Source organism: Notolabrus celidotus, chromosome 5, assembly GCF_009762535.1.
Source record: "Notolabrus celidotus isolate fNotCel1 chromosome 5, fNotCel1.pri, whole genome shotgun sequence".
Taxonomy (NCBI): Eukaryota; Metazoa; Chordata; class Actinopteri; order Labriformes; family Labridae; genus Notolabrus; species Notolabrus celidotus.
In genome coordinates, this window is record NC_048276.1 from 34,781,954 (window position 1) to 34,798,574 (window position 16,621).

At 41.0% G+C, this 16,621-nt stretch overlaps 1 protein-coding gene across 2 annotated transcripts in view; it reads left to right on the top strand.

Annotated features, from left to right (window-relative positions):
• gria4b (glutamate receptor, ionotropic, AMPA 4b) overlaps window positions 1-16,621 on the top strand; it is a 216,015-nt gene that overhangs the window by 133,848 nt on the left and 65,546 nt on the right. For both annotated transcript variants that reach the window (XM_034684264.1, XM_034684265.1), the window contains 4 exons: window positions 2,212-2,370; window positions 10,185-10,352; window positions 11,727-11,831; window positions 13,923-14,033. In XM_034684264.1, the coding sequence (XP_034540155.1) occupies window positions 2,212-2,370; window positions 10,185-10,352; window positions 11,727-11,831; window positions 13,923-14,033 (543 nt within the window). The remainder of the gene's footprint in view (window positions 1-2,211; window positions 2,371-10,184; window positions 10,353-11,726; window positions 11,832-13,922; window positions 14,034-16,621) is intronic.

The window sequence follows — 16,621 nt, forward strand, 5'->3', positions numbered from 1 at the left end:
TTTGCATCCATGTTTACGATGAAATGAAAAACGATATATCATGCATTCTGCACTACCTTTAATGTTAACAAAAAGTATACTCTGGACCGGCTCTATATGTAATGTATCATGGGATAACTATTTGAGGATTTGGGTCGTATTAAATCCACCTGCAAAGGTCTGGATCAGTCAAAGGAAGGTAAACAATAAACACACACTGACTCAATTATTCATACTTAGTCATGTAAAATCCATAAGAGGTTGAATGAACCCTAATATCCCTCCACATATACACTACCAGTCAAAAGTTTGGACACACCTTCTCATTCAAGGGTTTGTATTTATTTTAATTATTGTAAACACTGTAGATTAATACTGAAGACATCAAAACTATGAAAGAACATATATGGAATTATTGAATGAACCTAAAAGTGTTAAACAAAGCAGAATATGTTTTATATTTTAGATTCTGTAAAGTAGCCCCCTTTTCCCTTCATGACAGCTTTGCACACTCTTGGTATTCTCTCAGTCTGCTTCATGAAGTGGTCTCCTGGAATGGTTTCTAATTAACATGATCCTTGTCAAGAGTTCATTTGTAGAATGACTTGCCTTCTTAATGTGTTTGAGACCATCAGTTGTGTTGTTCAGAGGTTGGGTTAGTACACAATGGATAGTCCTATTTGGCTACTGGCAAACCCAGATTATTTCATAGTTTCATAGCATGTCTTCAGTATTAATCTACAATGTTTTAAATAATTAAAATAAATAAAAACATTGAATGAGAAGGTGTGTCCAAACTTTTGACTGGTAGTGTATATCAAATAAAGAAATCAAAAGGGCTTGTGCTCGATACTTGAAGCCATCATACAGCACCTTCACAAACTTGGGATTGTTGGAGTTAGTTATTCTGAAACAGGAGCCGTTTACCTCCCTGGCTTTGACCATTTTGCTATTTAAATCAATTAAACCAACATGAAAAAAAATTCAACATGTTTATTTCTTTAGGTAGCCACATCAGGGTCCTGCTCCTGAATTTCCCCCTTCAGGGATTAATAAAGTACATTCTATTCTATTCTATTCTATTCTATTGTACCCAATAGGTTTCTAATTCATATGACCGCCTGCTCACTATACATCACCCCTTACTTAAATCCCCATTGATACAGGCTGCTTCAATATAATTAGCTGATTGCAAAGACTGTATCAATACATCCTTTAAATATATTCAGATGTAAGTCATAGCCTGACTCCATCTAGCTGGATTAATTTGTTGCATCTGCTCCACTTCCTCTCCAGCTCAGGCCCCAGTGGCTGCTTCTTTTAAAGGCTGGTTGGAGCAGACTCTCCAGCATCTGGAAGCACAATTTGCTCTGCCCAAGTCAGGAAGATAAACTGATACTAGGTGAAGGGAACAAGATGTGCTCATCTCTGTTTGAGGATATTTACTCAGCTTGCTGTAGCCTCATATGAACCTCGAGGCCGGTTCATTTTCACTCTAAATGAAGTCAGTGGATTTGGTCCTTCATTTCTAACGGACTCACATTACCAAGGGATTTCTTGAGGGTCAGGGATCCGGGCATGTTGGTGCTGCATTATGGTTGATTTGACACAAATTACACCTCAATCTACCAATCAATCAATCAATCAATCAATCAATCAATCAATCAATCAATCAATCAATCAATCAATCAATCAATCAATCAATCATTATTTGTATAGCGCCAAATCACAACAAACGTTATCTCAAGATGCTTTTACAAACAGAGCAGGTCTAGACCACTCTATGTCAAATTATGAACAGAGACCCAACACCAAGACAGGATAAGACTCAGTCTGACCCCACCTTAATCCACCATGAGCATTGCACCTCGCAGTATTTAGCTAGTTACAGCGGCGAGGAAAAACTTCCTATAACAGGCAGAAACCTCGAGCAGAACCAGACTCATGTTAGACACACATCTGCCTTGACCGAGTTGGGTCTGGAAAGAGGGATAGACCTGTCCCTGTTCAGTAATCAATCTGAGTTACAGGACAGGGTCTTCCCATCATAACCATGGAGACTTTAAGTCCTGACACAATCTACAGTTTGGTTCAGCTCCCTCCCCTTTCAGAGAGCTTGATATGAAGGTCCTGAATCAGTCTCTTAGCTGTATTTGCTGTCACCTACTTGTAAGCTTTTTTTCCATCTGACTCAGCCCACGACCACTCATTCCTGTTTTGTTGCCCCTGAAGGGTTTTAAGGACATCAACCTGGAGCGCTTCATGCATGGTGGAGCTAACGTCACAGGCTTCCAGCTGGTTGACTTCAGCAACCCCATGGTCATCAAACTGATGCAGCGCTGGAACAAGCTGGATCAGAGAGAGTACCCAGGCTCGGACGCCCCACCCAAGGTATGAATGTATTAATACGTTTATCTTCTTGTGATTTGGATCTGTGGCACTGAATCCTTCTTGAAAGCTTCTTGTTGTGGATTCAGAGACTTTGGTAAGCTCTTAAATTCTGCAGACATGCAAACATTTACAGAAACGATCGAGTTACTTAGTTTCCTCTTGCATCAAATTTCTGTGGTGAACTAAAGTCAGTTTATATTCTCTAGATCAACAGATGACAGAGATGAGCTGAAACCAACAGCTACCGGTCTGCTGTGTGTGGACATGAATGTTGTAGTACTGAAGATTGGTCTATGGTCTTGTTTTTTTTTGCTTAGTCTTGTCTTGGATTTCAGACAAGAAAGGGATTATAATGATGTTAATCCCATCGTTACTGTTGGTAGAAAATGTCTTACTCAATATGCAACAAACAGCTGGACTCATCGGCATCCACTCACAAAAACAGAGAGGTGAATGGAGAAGAATCTGAGGAGGAATTTGTGCTTTTTTGTGTAAAAGTTCTATCTTAGATCAAATTGAAGAGTGGATATAGTTTGCATACTTTACATTTTATTGAGTTTCATGCAGCATGGGGCAGACTAGTCTGGCCCTGGTCCTGACTTGGTTTTTCCCTGCCTCAGTCTTCATTACGACCCAATCCCTTGATTCCTCAAAGTCTTGTTCTTGATTGGTCACCCCCTGCCGTTTTCTTGGTCTTGACACGTTCCCAATTCCTGGAAAGCCCCTTTTACATTGCCATTTCAAGATGGGACTGACTTCCCCCTGAGCGCTCTCGTCCGTCAACACCCACTGGTTGCGTTTTCGGAACGCAGCACGGAGCAGGACCGCCGGACAGCTGGAGTCATGTGACCGAGGTTTTCCTGCAGTAATCTCTGAATCAAGGATTCTCCTCATCCTCTCCTCATCCATGTTGTCTTTCTGGTCCTCTGAAAACCTCTGACCTGTTGACTCCAGGCCTGGCTCCGCTCATCATGACGAAAATTAACCGGATGTTTTCATTTTGTTTTGGTGCCTGACTTCCTGTCCCGCTCCATCTGCTCTGTTGAGATTGATGCATCGTGATTGGTGCTTGGCAAGTTTTGTTTACATTTCTTGCCTTCCATGCGCCCCCAATCCTGCAAAGCATTGTGAAATGAGGGTGAGCTGATGTGAAAATGTTGCAGGAAATATTGAGGATAAGTCACCATGAGTGAGTGGGCCAGTGTTGATGGCATTAAAATCACACAAATAGTGCAAACCCAGAAGAGAAACACGTTCAGGATGAATAAAAAAAGGAGAGGTTGAAGAGGGTGAATGTTTGGAATGAGAGCACTGAAGATGTCTGTTCATTCGTCCATGTAGCGTGGATATAAGTGCAAAAAACGTCTTCATAGCGTAGGTCTCTGTTGCTTCAACATCACACTGCAGCTCACACAGCGGGCTTCTGATGTCATCTCCTGCCTACAGAGACTCACGCTGTGAGGAAAATGTAGGAACAAGTAACTTTGGGGATGAAGCTTCAGCAATTCTACAGAGAAATTTGAAGAGTGCGTGAGTGAGAGAGGATGCAGAAAAGAGAGGTGGACAGGACCAGATTACATGAAAGTGTATGAAGTCAAAGCAGCATGTTGCCAGGCGTGCAGAGAACAGCAGCAGAGCACTCAGACTCAGAATCACGTACAAAGCTGGCTTGATGTAACCCATAATAAAACACGTTCATGATAATGCACAAAAACAAGATTCAGCGGCAGCAGCAGAGATCTGCAGCACTTCATCCTGCGCTTTCCTCTGCAGGGATGTGACAGACTGACCCACTTTAGATTCTTTTCAGGCACACAGATTGCAAATGGCACTGGGGCAAGAAGGCATCACGCCATGGTGGTCAGCAAACCTCCTCCTGCCCCCGAGCAAATCTGTGCCCAACAAAGATTTCTATTTTAAAAACCAGATGCAGCAGAGTGGAAACCGTGTGAGTCAAGACGAGAGAGAGAGTGTGTGTGTGTGTGTGTGTGTGTGTGTGTGTGTGTGTGTGTGTGTGTGTGTGTGTGTGAGTGTGAGTGTGAGTGAATGTGAGTGTGAGTGTGAAGGATGTGTGTCTGATGGATTTGGGCGGTTCAAATTAAAAGTTTACACCACGGGGTGATATCACATGATATAATGCGTGTTTGTGTGTATATGTGTGTGTTTGCTGGGCTGTTTGTGTTCTGTGTGTGTGTGTGTTTATTTCCCCTCTCCATTTCCTGATAAATTGCTCTCTCTCCTGGAAATCCACTCAGACTAAATGACTCTGCTCGCCATTAAGTTTGTCCACAGCCTGAGTCACAGTCGGCCCGTCTTCTTCTAATATATTAACACAGCCTGCGAGTTAGGTCTTCTTCTGGCATATTAACTCGCTCTGCAGAGACAAATCTAACACCTTGTGTTCAAAGTTACAAGAATCTGCAGGTAGACGTTTTTGTACTGTGTATGACGACAAGATTTATCATCTCAGGGAGAAACAAGGTGATACTCAGCTCTGTGTCCGCCAGGTTTCAAGAACTTCAGTCAGTGCCTACTTTGGTATTTTCTCTCATTGTTAAAGATTCAGTCTGATTAAAACGCTTCCCTTGCTCACCCCTCCTGTCGGTGAGCGATGGTGGCCTTCGAGGACAAGATGCTGCTGATGAATGATAAATATGATCCTCCATTAGTCAAGTTTTTACCATCTAAGTACAAATTATTTTGCACACAACAACCTCTCTCTTCTTCGTCTTTGTCTTCCAAGTTGTGCATTTCACACAGCCACAATCTAAAGGCTGATTTATACTTCTGCGTAGAATCAACGTGGACCACAAGCCCTGTGATTGGTCCGCTTGGCGACATTGTATTTCCCGCATTTACAGCACTTCCTGGATCCCCGCTCATCGGCCGCACATTGGCCATGTATTTCATCTCCTCCTCTCTATTCTTCATGTTATCATGTCTGTATGATAAACAGCAACATGTATCAGCTGTAGATTAACATAACACGCTCTGAATCTCTGTGGAAAAGTAAACAGAGATCGTAGCGGGGCCGGAAGCAGGCGACCGGCTTATCAGAGAGACCACACTACCCTCAAGTGTTTCAGCAGAGAACTGCTGCGCGACACGGACACATCGACGCACAAGTACGTGGTGCTCATGTCTGCGTCAGTCCCTGCTGCGTAGGGGAGACCCAGAAGTATATACCAGCCTTAAATCCTAAAATGCATGTTACTTGTTTGTCCAAGATGGCAGCCTCTCTGGAAGGAGACCAGCTCCTTATATAGAGATAAAAGATTAATTCAAAACTATTATACACTATTTAAACTTACTTATGGATATTGTATTCCATTTCAGCCTTGATCTGATAAATGCTGCTAAATCCTGCACACTGTACCTTTAAGTCAATTCTCTGAGTAGTTGTAAACACTGGTATCCATTTAATAGGAACAAAAAAGAAGAAAGAAAAAAAATCATCAAAAGTTGTTATATAAACACTAAAACTGAAACTTTTCTTCAGATATGCATGTTTGCAAAAAACCTTCAGGAGCTTTATCTCCAAAACTTTCTTGGGTTGAGTGTTCCTAAAAGTGTTCGAAAGTCTCCTCTCAGCGTGAAGTTCTCCCTGTGGGGTGGGGCGAGGTCTCAGGAGGCTGAACATGACGTCAAAGGACACTGCGGTAGTCTCAGAGTAATGCTTCACAATCTTATCCCAGAGTCAAACTGCTAATGCTTTTATTCGTCCACGTTTTACTTTATTCCTCTTCCTTTTATTTCTTTCTCTCTCTACCCTTTGAATTTGTATTTGTTTGTTAAGTCCCTGCTATGTTAATGTCCATGATTAACATCAAGGTTACTTAAAACAACCGAGTCAGATGTTCTGACTGCAGTTTTTGCCTTTATATCAATGCTGTTAGTAACTGAACATATCCACGATAGCCCAGGTGAGTGGAGAAGAACATGCAGGACGTGTAACTCAGGATTTTATAACAAAGTATGAAAGCATGCTGCACATACTCTGACAATGCAAATGAAGATTAGTGTAGAATAAAGGGATTCTGTGCTGCAAGCTGGGAGGATAAAGTCCAGATGAAGTGGGAGTGAAAGTAATGCCTGCTCGAGCTCACACATGCAGCCCATCTGGAAAAGGTTTTGGGGAGTTATCATGAAAACAGCTATATTATCCGAAAGTATTCTAAAAGTAGAAACATGAAAACACATTTTCTCAGCTCTCCAAATCGTCCCTAAATTTGTTTCATTTTTGAGGAAGCATTTCTATCAGATTTTGAAAGGTATTTCAAAAATACTATCTCCAAGAAAACTAGAGGACCCTCCTTGATGTATTGACTCACTGTGCTGAGATGCCTTTGAATATCTTCAGATGTTATCTTCCTTAAACCTGTGATGCATCAAGTTTATGTAATGCTCTTGCTAATATTAGGGATGGGCATTTCAAGCCAAAACACTATTCGATAATCATTGTTATCTATTCAACGATTATTCGAATAATCCCCCCCACCCCACTCACACACACACCTGTCCCATTAACAGCCCGTTTGTGTGGCAGTCTTGTTAACCAGCAGCAGGACGAGGTGCTGCTTGTAGCGGGCACTGACAGTGTCTGTCTTGATCTTTATGTCAGTGTTTCTGTGACGCAGCTTGGCATGTGTGTTTACATTTTACAGCCATGCTCAGTCTCTGGAAATACATGTGTAGTAGTGTGAGATTCAGAAATGGGGAAAATCACAGCGACTGTCGCTAATGTTTTCTTCTTCTTTTGCTATTAATAATAATAATAATAATAATAATAATAATAATAATAATAATAATAATAATAATAATAATAATAATGCATTTTATTTATAGGCGCCTTTCTTGGCACTCAAGATCACCTTACAACATTAAAAACAAACAGAGTTTAAATAAAGAACAGAGTTTAAATAACAAACAGAGTTTAAATAACAAACAGAGTTTAAATAACAAACAGTAAATAAAACACAATTTAAAAAGTTTTAAGTGAATGGACAGTGGAGTTGTGGTCAGATGGAGTAACCAGTTTAAACAGATGGGTTTTGAGTTGGGTTAGTAGTTAGCATTCTTCTTCTTCTGTTATTTAATGCGGTTAGCAAACAGCTTTAAGACGCTCTGTAGCCACCGTCTGGTGGGAACACTGTATTACAACCAGGCACTGATAAAAATGATGAAAAATTGTACTTTTAAAATGAAAAAATATTCAAAGTAACTCTTCGATTATTACAAACATTTGAAAATCATTGCCTATACTTAGCTAATATGTCACCTTTATTTATTAGTCCTGAGCCCTCATCGTCACGTCATAAGCCCTATTCTCACAGGATTAGTATCATTGAGGGACCTATGGTGATTTTTAATAATTGTGGAGGACGTCTGTGTTTTAAATCCTGTGTGTATCGACCAAATTTCAGGACACACAGAGGTCTTCTGATAATTTAATCCAGTCCGAATCAACATGTCAGTAATTCATGGTGGACATTTATTCATTTATTTATTTATTTATTCATTTATTGATTGATTTATTTAAGAAGGTCCAACTGTTGTTGTGTTTACCTAAGGCGTTGTGCTCGGCCTCACTCACAAGAATCACCACACATTCACAAACATACTAAACGAGATTCTTGGGTCTCATTTCACATCTATTGCAGCAAAGATGATTGGATCAGTGAGAAGTGTATCACAGCGACCGACGATAGTCACTAAATGTGTAAAAATAAAGTGTTTTCAAACACAAGTGGAGCTTGATTCGTTCCTTTGAGAGCCAAATATGAACCAACCAGAAATCTTCTACCTACGCTCGAGAGCCACCTAGCCCTATAACGCCAAGCCTATCATATTTGATACATCAGTTTTTGAGACCTCTACATCATCAGTGTGATATATTTTTAAAGAAAAAAAAAATATATATATATCAGATACATGCAGTGCACAGATAATTCACCATGTGTGAGTAATTCATGAACCAGAAGGACGTCACTTGAGACATCTAATGTATTGGGGTATTGTTTCACAAAGACATCAGGTGACCAGTTGTTTTAGATGAGCACAGACCAACGTGTTACCTGGCTCTAACCTGGATCTTGACAAACAGTAGTCCATTGATAATTGTCAGAAACAATGTTTCAGAGTGCTTTCTCAGGCGTTACCTGAACTCATGCTGCCATGTAGTTTTGTTTAAGAAGCTTCAGAAAGAAAGATTTTAAAACTGTTGGGTCGATATGTCAGGTTAACACCTGCATTATCATGTGTTTCCCTGTGAGGATATTAGATACAGATCTCATGATAACAACAGGATTGAAACCCTTAAGAAAGCTCAGCCTATTAGTCATGACACTCAGAATATTTGCTGTAAGAATCAGAGAAAAGCGGACTCTGTCGATACAATATTGATCAGGGTAAACTAAAATGTGAGCCTTTGAGCTTTTTAAAGATCTTTGTTTAACAGGAATCATCCCAAACATTTATCTTTGAATCTGACAAAAAGCAAACACAGAAAGTGATCAATGATCAGCCGAGCGTGTCATTGTTTCTGTCAAACTTCAGAGTCCTTACACCGCCTCTGAATGAGTCACTTTGCAGCGTGTTGGTTCTGTGTTTGTGATCACTGAGCAGGCAATAGTCCTGGATCAGGGAACAGTCAGAGAGGCAGCGCTTTGAGGATGTAAACCTTCAATCCTCAGCCATGCCAGGGTTTAAATTAACTGTATAGATAACGTTACCTCAGGCGGGTAAAGTGTTAGCTTCTAAAGAAAAGAAGTGTTGATTTGAATCACACTTGCCTGCGTTATTTTTGTCATTGTGTTGCTGCATCATCTGAATGAACTCCTCTGAGATCAATGAGGCTGATCTTTCTTGTGTTGTCATGTCTTGTCTTATCTGACTGACAATGTTTGAGCTCCACAGAGAGAAGAAATCTGACACAGTCCCTCATTTCACCCTGCCCCTGTCCACATCCCTGGTTGCTTTTAGCTGCCAGCGGCGATTGTCCTGTCTGTTCATCCTGCACCTCTCTTGTGTTTGTGTACGTTACTTTGGGCCGCCTGTCAGACGGTAACAGAAGGATGGAGAGCAGCAGCCTCCGCAGAGAGCCGTAATGTCACAGTGAGCAGTGGGCTAATGAATAGGAGTCATCGTAAGCCGGAGGCCAAGTTAATGAACTCCTGCTAGCCCGGATAATTATTGCCAGACTGCTTCCCGGCTGGACCAAACATCCTCTTCTCCCTTTCTTTCCCCTTCCACCCTGCATCATGTGTTCTCTTTGTCTTTCACTCAATTAGTTTGTCCAGAGCTCGAGGTGGGTTTTAGGCAAATGTATGGCTCATGATGGAGACAGTGATGTCTGTAAATAATCAGAGCAAAAGCAGAGTCTTGAGGTCAAAGATAGATTAGGGGAAAGCGGGAGGCTTTCTCTCTCTCTCCTTCTCTCCGTCTTTGTTTCTAGAAAATAATGAGCAGAGAGAAGTTGCTGCCTCTCTGCAACACCGAGGCCGTTACGGCACACTGCTCGGCCTGCTGGAACTCAGCATGCTCTCCGAGGCAGACTTACACCGATTGTGTTAAAGAGATTTACTCCTAAATATTGCAGGAGATTTTACCTGTCCAGCTTAATCGGCATTTAATTGGCCCCAAACTGAACAGAACAGCAGGAAGGCCTCATGAGAACCATGACTGGAGGTTATAAATCACAGGTCCAGCCTCTGCTTTATTTCCTTTTCCATAATACAGCAAAGATCCCAACTTTACCCACATAGAAAACATCTATGTATAACCCCCCCCCCTTCTTTTGTTTTACTCCTCCCCAGTACACCTCAGCGCTGACGTACGACGGGGTGATGGTGATGGCTGAGGCCTTCAGGAACCTGAGGCGGCAGAAGGTGGACATCTCCAGACGGGGGAACGCTGGCGATTGTCTCGCTAACCCCGCTGCACCGTGGAACCAAGGCATCGACATGGAGCGCACTCTCAAACAGGTGAGAGAGGGAGGGGTGCTGGCTATCTGCAGACTGACTCACTTTGATCCAATCATATCGTTTCGTCTGAGAAACAAACACTTAAATAATTGCCCCCCTAATTTTTGTTTTGAGGTTTTTGGGGCTTTCATGCATTTTTGATTCAAAGGTTATGACAGTGGATAACTGGAAAGAGAGTGGAGACTGACAGACAGCAGATGAACACAAGTTGGAATCAGGTTGCCCGCTCTGAGGACTGCAGCCTCTGTTAACTCCCTTTCTTTTTTTAACCAGCATAACCTTCACTTCACTTCACCACTCCCAGAGCGGGAGCAAACATCCAGACATCTCCTTATTGATATCCAAAATCAATTTTAGGAAGCATAGGTTAGCTATGGCGTTTAGCACATAGCTGCAATAAGTGTGTATAAGCTCTTATCTAAGAGGGAAATATGAACTCAAGTCAAATTTATTCATAAAGCACATTTAAAACACAGCAGAAGCTGACCAAAGTGCTGTACAATTCATGAAAAATTTATAAAATTAATAAATAAAGTAAAATAAAAAACACAATGTGAGATCAAACCAAACAATTATTTGAACATTTAGAACAATTAGACAAACAAACAACAAGGAAAGCACATTATTGGGAATAGAAACTTACTCAGGGTGAGAGGACTCAAATGCTAAACTATAAAAGTGTGTTTTAGGCGAATCTTAAAAGAGTCAATAGAGGAGGCGGCCCTAATTGAGGAGGGGAGGCTATTAAAAGAAGCGGGGCCTAGATACATGTCAGAAGACCTCAGAGGCCTGGAAGTTTTGTAAGGGCTCAGGAGGTCAGTTATATAGGGAGGGTCCAGACCATTCAAAGCTTTAAAAACAAACAGCAAAACCTTAAAATCAATTCTGAAGTGAATTGGAAGCCAGTGGGGGAAAGCTTTAGTCTTTGGAAGCTACTGATTAATAAAATGTTGAAATATTCCTTTAATGCCCTTAAAACAACCAGAGGTGTATTCTAAACTGTATCTTAGAAAGAAAGGATTAAGGGTTCAATAAAAAGTCTTCCAAAGTCACCTCTATTCACAGACAGCTTGCTCTATAAAATGTAAAAATCAAAGATGTTTGATATCTGAAAAAGTTGTCTTTATCTTGCATATTTCACCAGTTGTCTCATCTTAAAATATCATATTCTCTAAACCTCTCTATTTTTTTTCATTGTAAAACACTCAGAGAGAACACATTTTTTAACTTTTTTGGTAGAACATTCAAATAAAAGGACCTCAATGTGCTGTTTTTTTCTCCCTGAACTCTCTGTTGGACTAACTATAATCTGTATTTTGTGTTTCTTTGTCTTTTCCATGGATTAATAATTTCTGTGTTCTCGTCTTTGTGCAGGTCCGGCTGCAGGGATTAACAGGTAATGTCCAGTTTGACCACTATGGCCGCAGAGTAAACTACACGATGGACGTGTTTGAGCTGAAGAATAATGGACCCAGACGGGTAATCACATCACACAACACACAACACTGCCCTCATTTCATTCTTCTGTATGAATATTTGTCCACCTTAGATCAATTTATCGCCTCTTTGAGCTCACTCTATGTCTCTGAAGTAAGGAGAGATATGTGCAGCTGATCCAGGGACAACCAGGACTTTAAATGTCCTCTTATCAGTGTACATCACCACCAGAGCAGTACTCCAGACAGACCTAAACACCAGGATATGCATGATCATCAACGCCTCGACAGCAGCTGGAGGAACCTATTCACTATCAAAAGCACATGATAAACACTGAGGAGGATTATATTAATATAAAAAATATCAACTTTAACTAGTGTTTGTTTTTTACCTTTGTGTGGTACAGAAGAGGATTAGGGTCACTGGAAAAAATGAAGGTCCAGTATATATTTTTTATTAGTAGATTGTCTCAGAATTCTGAGATTAAAGTCAGAATTCTGTTTTTTTTTCTCAGAATAAAAATTTAAAAAATGCATTGGACCTTCATTTTGTTTGATTTTTTTCAGTGGCCCTAATCCTCTTTTGTTTTATATAAACCTTCAACAAGTTTCTTCCATACCAAAGTACATTTTCTAAATCGATGATTTGCCTTTTACCTTTTTATATCCTTGTAAAATGAAAAGATTAATAAATGCATCAATTAAAAAATAAATATTAACCACCTTTCAAAAAATTATAAGAAACTAAAGAATAAAACAAAAAAATTTATTAAATTCATTTTGTAATTCTAAGAAAAGCACAAAACCTAGACACATCAACAACCATCCTCCACCTGAAACAGTACATGTTCAGAGAGCAGAGAGAGATGACACACTCTGTTGTGCGATGGTTCATAAAGAGGTATGAAAAAAGATTCACCTTCTGACAGAATTTCTCAAAGGAGAGGATGGAAGTAAGAAAAAAGAATCAAGCAAAATAGGAAAAAGGGAAAAGGAGCACTTGTGAGAATGAGAATGAGAGGATGAAATGAAAAAGAGAGCTATCAAGGTGGAGGAAGGGAGGAGGAAGGGAGGAGGCAGAGAGGAGTTCCCATCAATCAAAAGCTGCTTTGGCCTGTCGCCCTGTGCTCAGCGAGGGTCCTGTCAGGACATGGTGTGTGTGCTTGCCTGTGTGTGTGTGTGTGTGTGTGTGTGTGTGTGTGTGTGTGTGTGTGTGTGTGTGTGTGTGTGTGTGTGTGTGTCCCGGCCTCTCTCCTGCATTTTCCATGTTCCTCAATCATCCTGATGCCCCAGTACACAGGAGCTATCAGCCAATCACAGCTCTGCGTTCCAGCAGCAGAGGACAGGCGGCCAGCTGGCTCCAATGCTTTCACTGACTTACAGCTGCTTGTTGTTGCTGTCAAAGCTCCTGTTTATTAAAGATCAATACACCTGATTGATATAATATTTGTTTGCAGATATCAGGTGTTTATAAAAATCAGAGTAAATACTGTGAGGCTCATCTACTCCATGTTTCTAATACAGAGGGGCCAAACGTTAGGACCACCACATATCACCTCTGTCAGCTCCGGTCGCTCAGCTCGACCCTGAGGGACTCGGAGAGGACAACAAATGTCTCCTCCACGTGAAATAGCTCTCAACAAAAAGAAGCAGCAGAACATCCGTCTTTCAATAAAATTGCATGAGGGCGTTTCAGCTGCAATAATTTAATATTTATGTGATATTTGAGCGCAGTGACTGACTGTGCCCTTCATTTTACTGCACGTCTACCTCTTTGCACGTAAAACATCACAGTCCTTTAGTTTTAATACTTTGTTCAATTTAAGTGGACTTAATGTCATGCATGGAGTAATCTACTCATTTTGTAAAAACTCATAATAACATAATAGTTGAAATATCATCATATATATATATAATTACATATATAATTAAGCTTTTATCATTCTTTGTTAGTTTCATGTTAGCATTTCAAATCTGGTCCCTGCAGTGGGCCGTTGGAGCACCAATGGACTTAGCGTTCATCAGCCTGGTTGTTGGCTTTGCTGCTCATAATCAGAAAAAGATATGATAGGTAAATCATGCAGCATATAGGAACATAGACATGCACACAGTCTGACACATTATCGTCTTGCAGATCGGCTACTGGAACGATGCAGACAAACTGGTGCTGATCCAGGACTCTCCACTGCTCCCCAACGACACGTCTGGCATGGAGAACCGCACCGTCGTCGTCACCACCATCATGGTAAGAGACCTGCATGTGCTCAACACACTCACACACGCATGCACCTGTGCTGTTATCACTCTGTAATGACTTTAAAACGTTGCGCTGCTGCAGAACACATGTAAGACCACACATGAGGGATACGCTGAGTCAGGAGCAAGTCAGAGGCTACACATCAGACTTTAAAACCTGCATTAACATTCAGCCTTCTCTGGTTAGCTTCACTGTTTCCCTTCCAACCTTTTTCTTGTAAAGTACCTCAGTTTTTTTCCAAGGTACTCTACAAGCATCACTGCGATACTCTGCATTCACCATTTAACACAGCTGTTTTTGATTAACCTTGCATTCATGGGTAATTCTGTTTGATGCTGTATTTGTCATGGTGTGTATTATAGGTAGACGTACTGTTTCTGCAGAGATTACATAGCAGTTAGACTCTTTCAGCTGCATAAAGCACTATTAGTCGTAATGTTTTATTACCAGCCTTTAAAGTAGTGATTAAGGACTTCTTTAACATTTTGCAACAACAATCAATGCTCTTTTGGCAGCAAGATACCAAATCTCCCTCAATACAAGCCTCAATATACAAGAATAATGGAGCAGTAACATTTCCACCCACATGTAATTCTTTAAGCGGTATGTACACTACCAGTTAAAAGTTTGGACACAGCTTCTCTTTCAAGGGTTTGTATTTATTGTAATGATTGTAAACACTGTAGATTAATACTGAAGACATCAACACTATGAAAGAACATATATGGAATTATTGAATGAACCAAAAAGTGTTAAACAAAGCAGAATCTGTTTTATATTTTAGATTCTGTAAAGTAGCCCCCTTTTTCCTTCATGACAGCTTTGCACACTCTTGGTATTCTCTCAGTCTGCTTCATGAAGTGGTCTCCTGGAATGGTTTCTAATTAACATGAGCCTTGTCAAGAGTTCATTTGTAGAATGACTTGCCTTCTTAATGTGTTTGAGACCATCAGTTGTGTTGTTCAGAGGTAGGGTTAGTACACAATGGATAACCCTATTTGACTACTGTTGTAATTCAGATTATGGCAAAACCAGATTATTTCATAGTTTTGATGTCTTCAGTATTAATCTACAATGTTTTAAATAATTAAAATAAATAAAGAAAATTGAATGAGAAGGTGTGTCCAAACTTTTGACTGGTAGTGTATGTACTAGGATGTCTTTTTGCAAGGATGCAAAGTCCCATGCAACGCCCCAAATTCAGCCCTTAACGCCTAAAGAACTAGACCATTTTGGGGGGCGCCAGACTCTCCTGAATTTGTTTTGAATATGCTGAATGAGACAAATGTGGCATCAATGGAAAGCTGAGAATGTCCCCTGTAACTGAGTTTTTAAAGCTTGTTGATAGTAGTAGCAGTTCAAAAGTTATCAAATCAAAGAACAAGTAGCCGCCGGCGTCTGTCTAGGTCTTTGAAGGCTACTCTCTTTTGAATGCCCCTAAACCATGTAATACTAGAGGTGAGGGACCACGCTTGTTTTTATTTTCGATACAGCAACATTAACAGTCAAATAGAGCCTTTGGAAAGGGGCTTTCTTTTATTACAACCAATAAAAACTTCAGAAAACCATCAGAGAACTCCAGAATCAACTACCGTCACTGAGAGAGTCTTTTATTGCTCAATAAACATCTCAAAACGCAGTCAAACAGCTCCATTACCAGCTGCCGTTACTGAGTGTTTTGTTCCAATTCCACAGAAAAAAAAGGGTTGAATAGAGCCGCTAAATCAATTCACACATGACTGAATGAATGGCCTTTGCATGGCATGTGAATCTCTGGCTGTAGCAGTGACTCTGACATGGCTGACTACAGTAAAGCAGCCAGATTTAGCAGCTGGGAGGAGGAGGAGGAGGAGGAGGAGGAGGAGGAGGGAAGGAGGGTGGGAATGGAGAGTCACAGCTCAGCACAATCCTCCCTCTTTTCAGCCCCTGATGAGGAACCCCATTTTAAGAAACTGAGCCCCAGTTGGACGCAAGCAGGATATGAAAGCCCCCTTAATGGGAGAGTGATGGACACAGCAGCCCGAGCCAAAATGAAGCCCTAAAGACACACTGGGCGAGAGGAGAGAGACTCGGCAACTGTGTTAATGGACAGAAAACTGAACAAGAAATGGAGCCACTCAGAGCCGTAATGGAGCCCCTCCAGAGGAAAATGAAATGCAAATGGAGGGAGAAAGACACTGGCTCGCTGCTTGTGGATGGACCCCCATCGAGGCTAGAATGGGTCCCCAGCTCCTTACAGCACAGCCTCTGCTTACTAGCATAAACCAGCTCCCTCTACACCTGTCTGTGTGTGCTAGATTCATACATCGTCATGCCCGCTGTGTTTGTGTGGCCAATCACAGCTTCAACACCATCGTGATTTGAATTTGTAATTTTTGGGAGAAGATTTAAGGACCTTGAACTGTAAAGTGAAGCGGCACCAGAATGTGATTATACATTATGTGGAAGTGAATGCTCTAAATCTGTCACTTTCTCTCACGACCTGCTCCACTGTTCACGACATTACACACTCTGAGGGCTTCCTGTAAAGCTTTAACACAGCTTAGAAAGACTAATGCGCTCATAATCATCCCAGT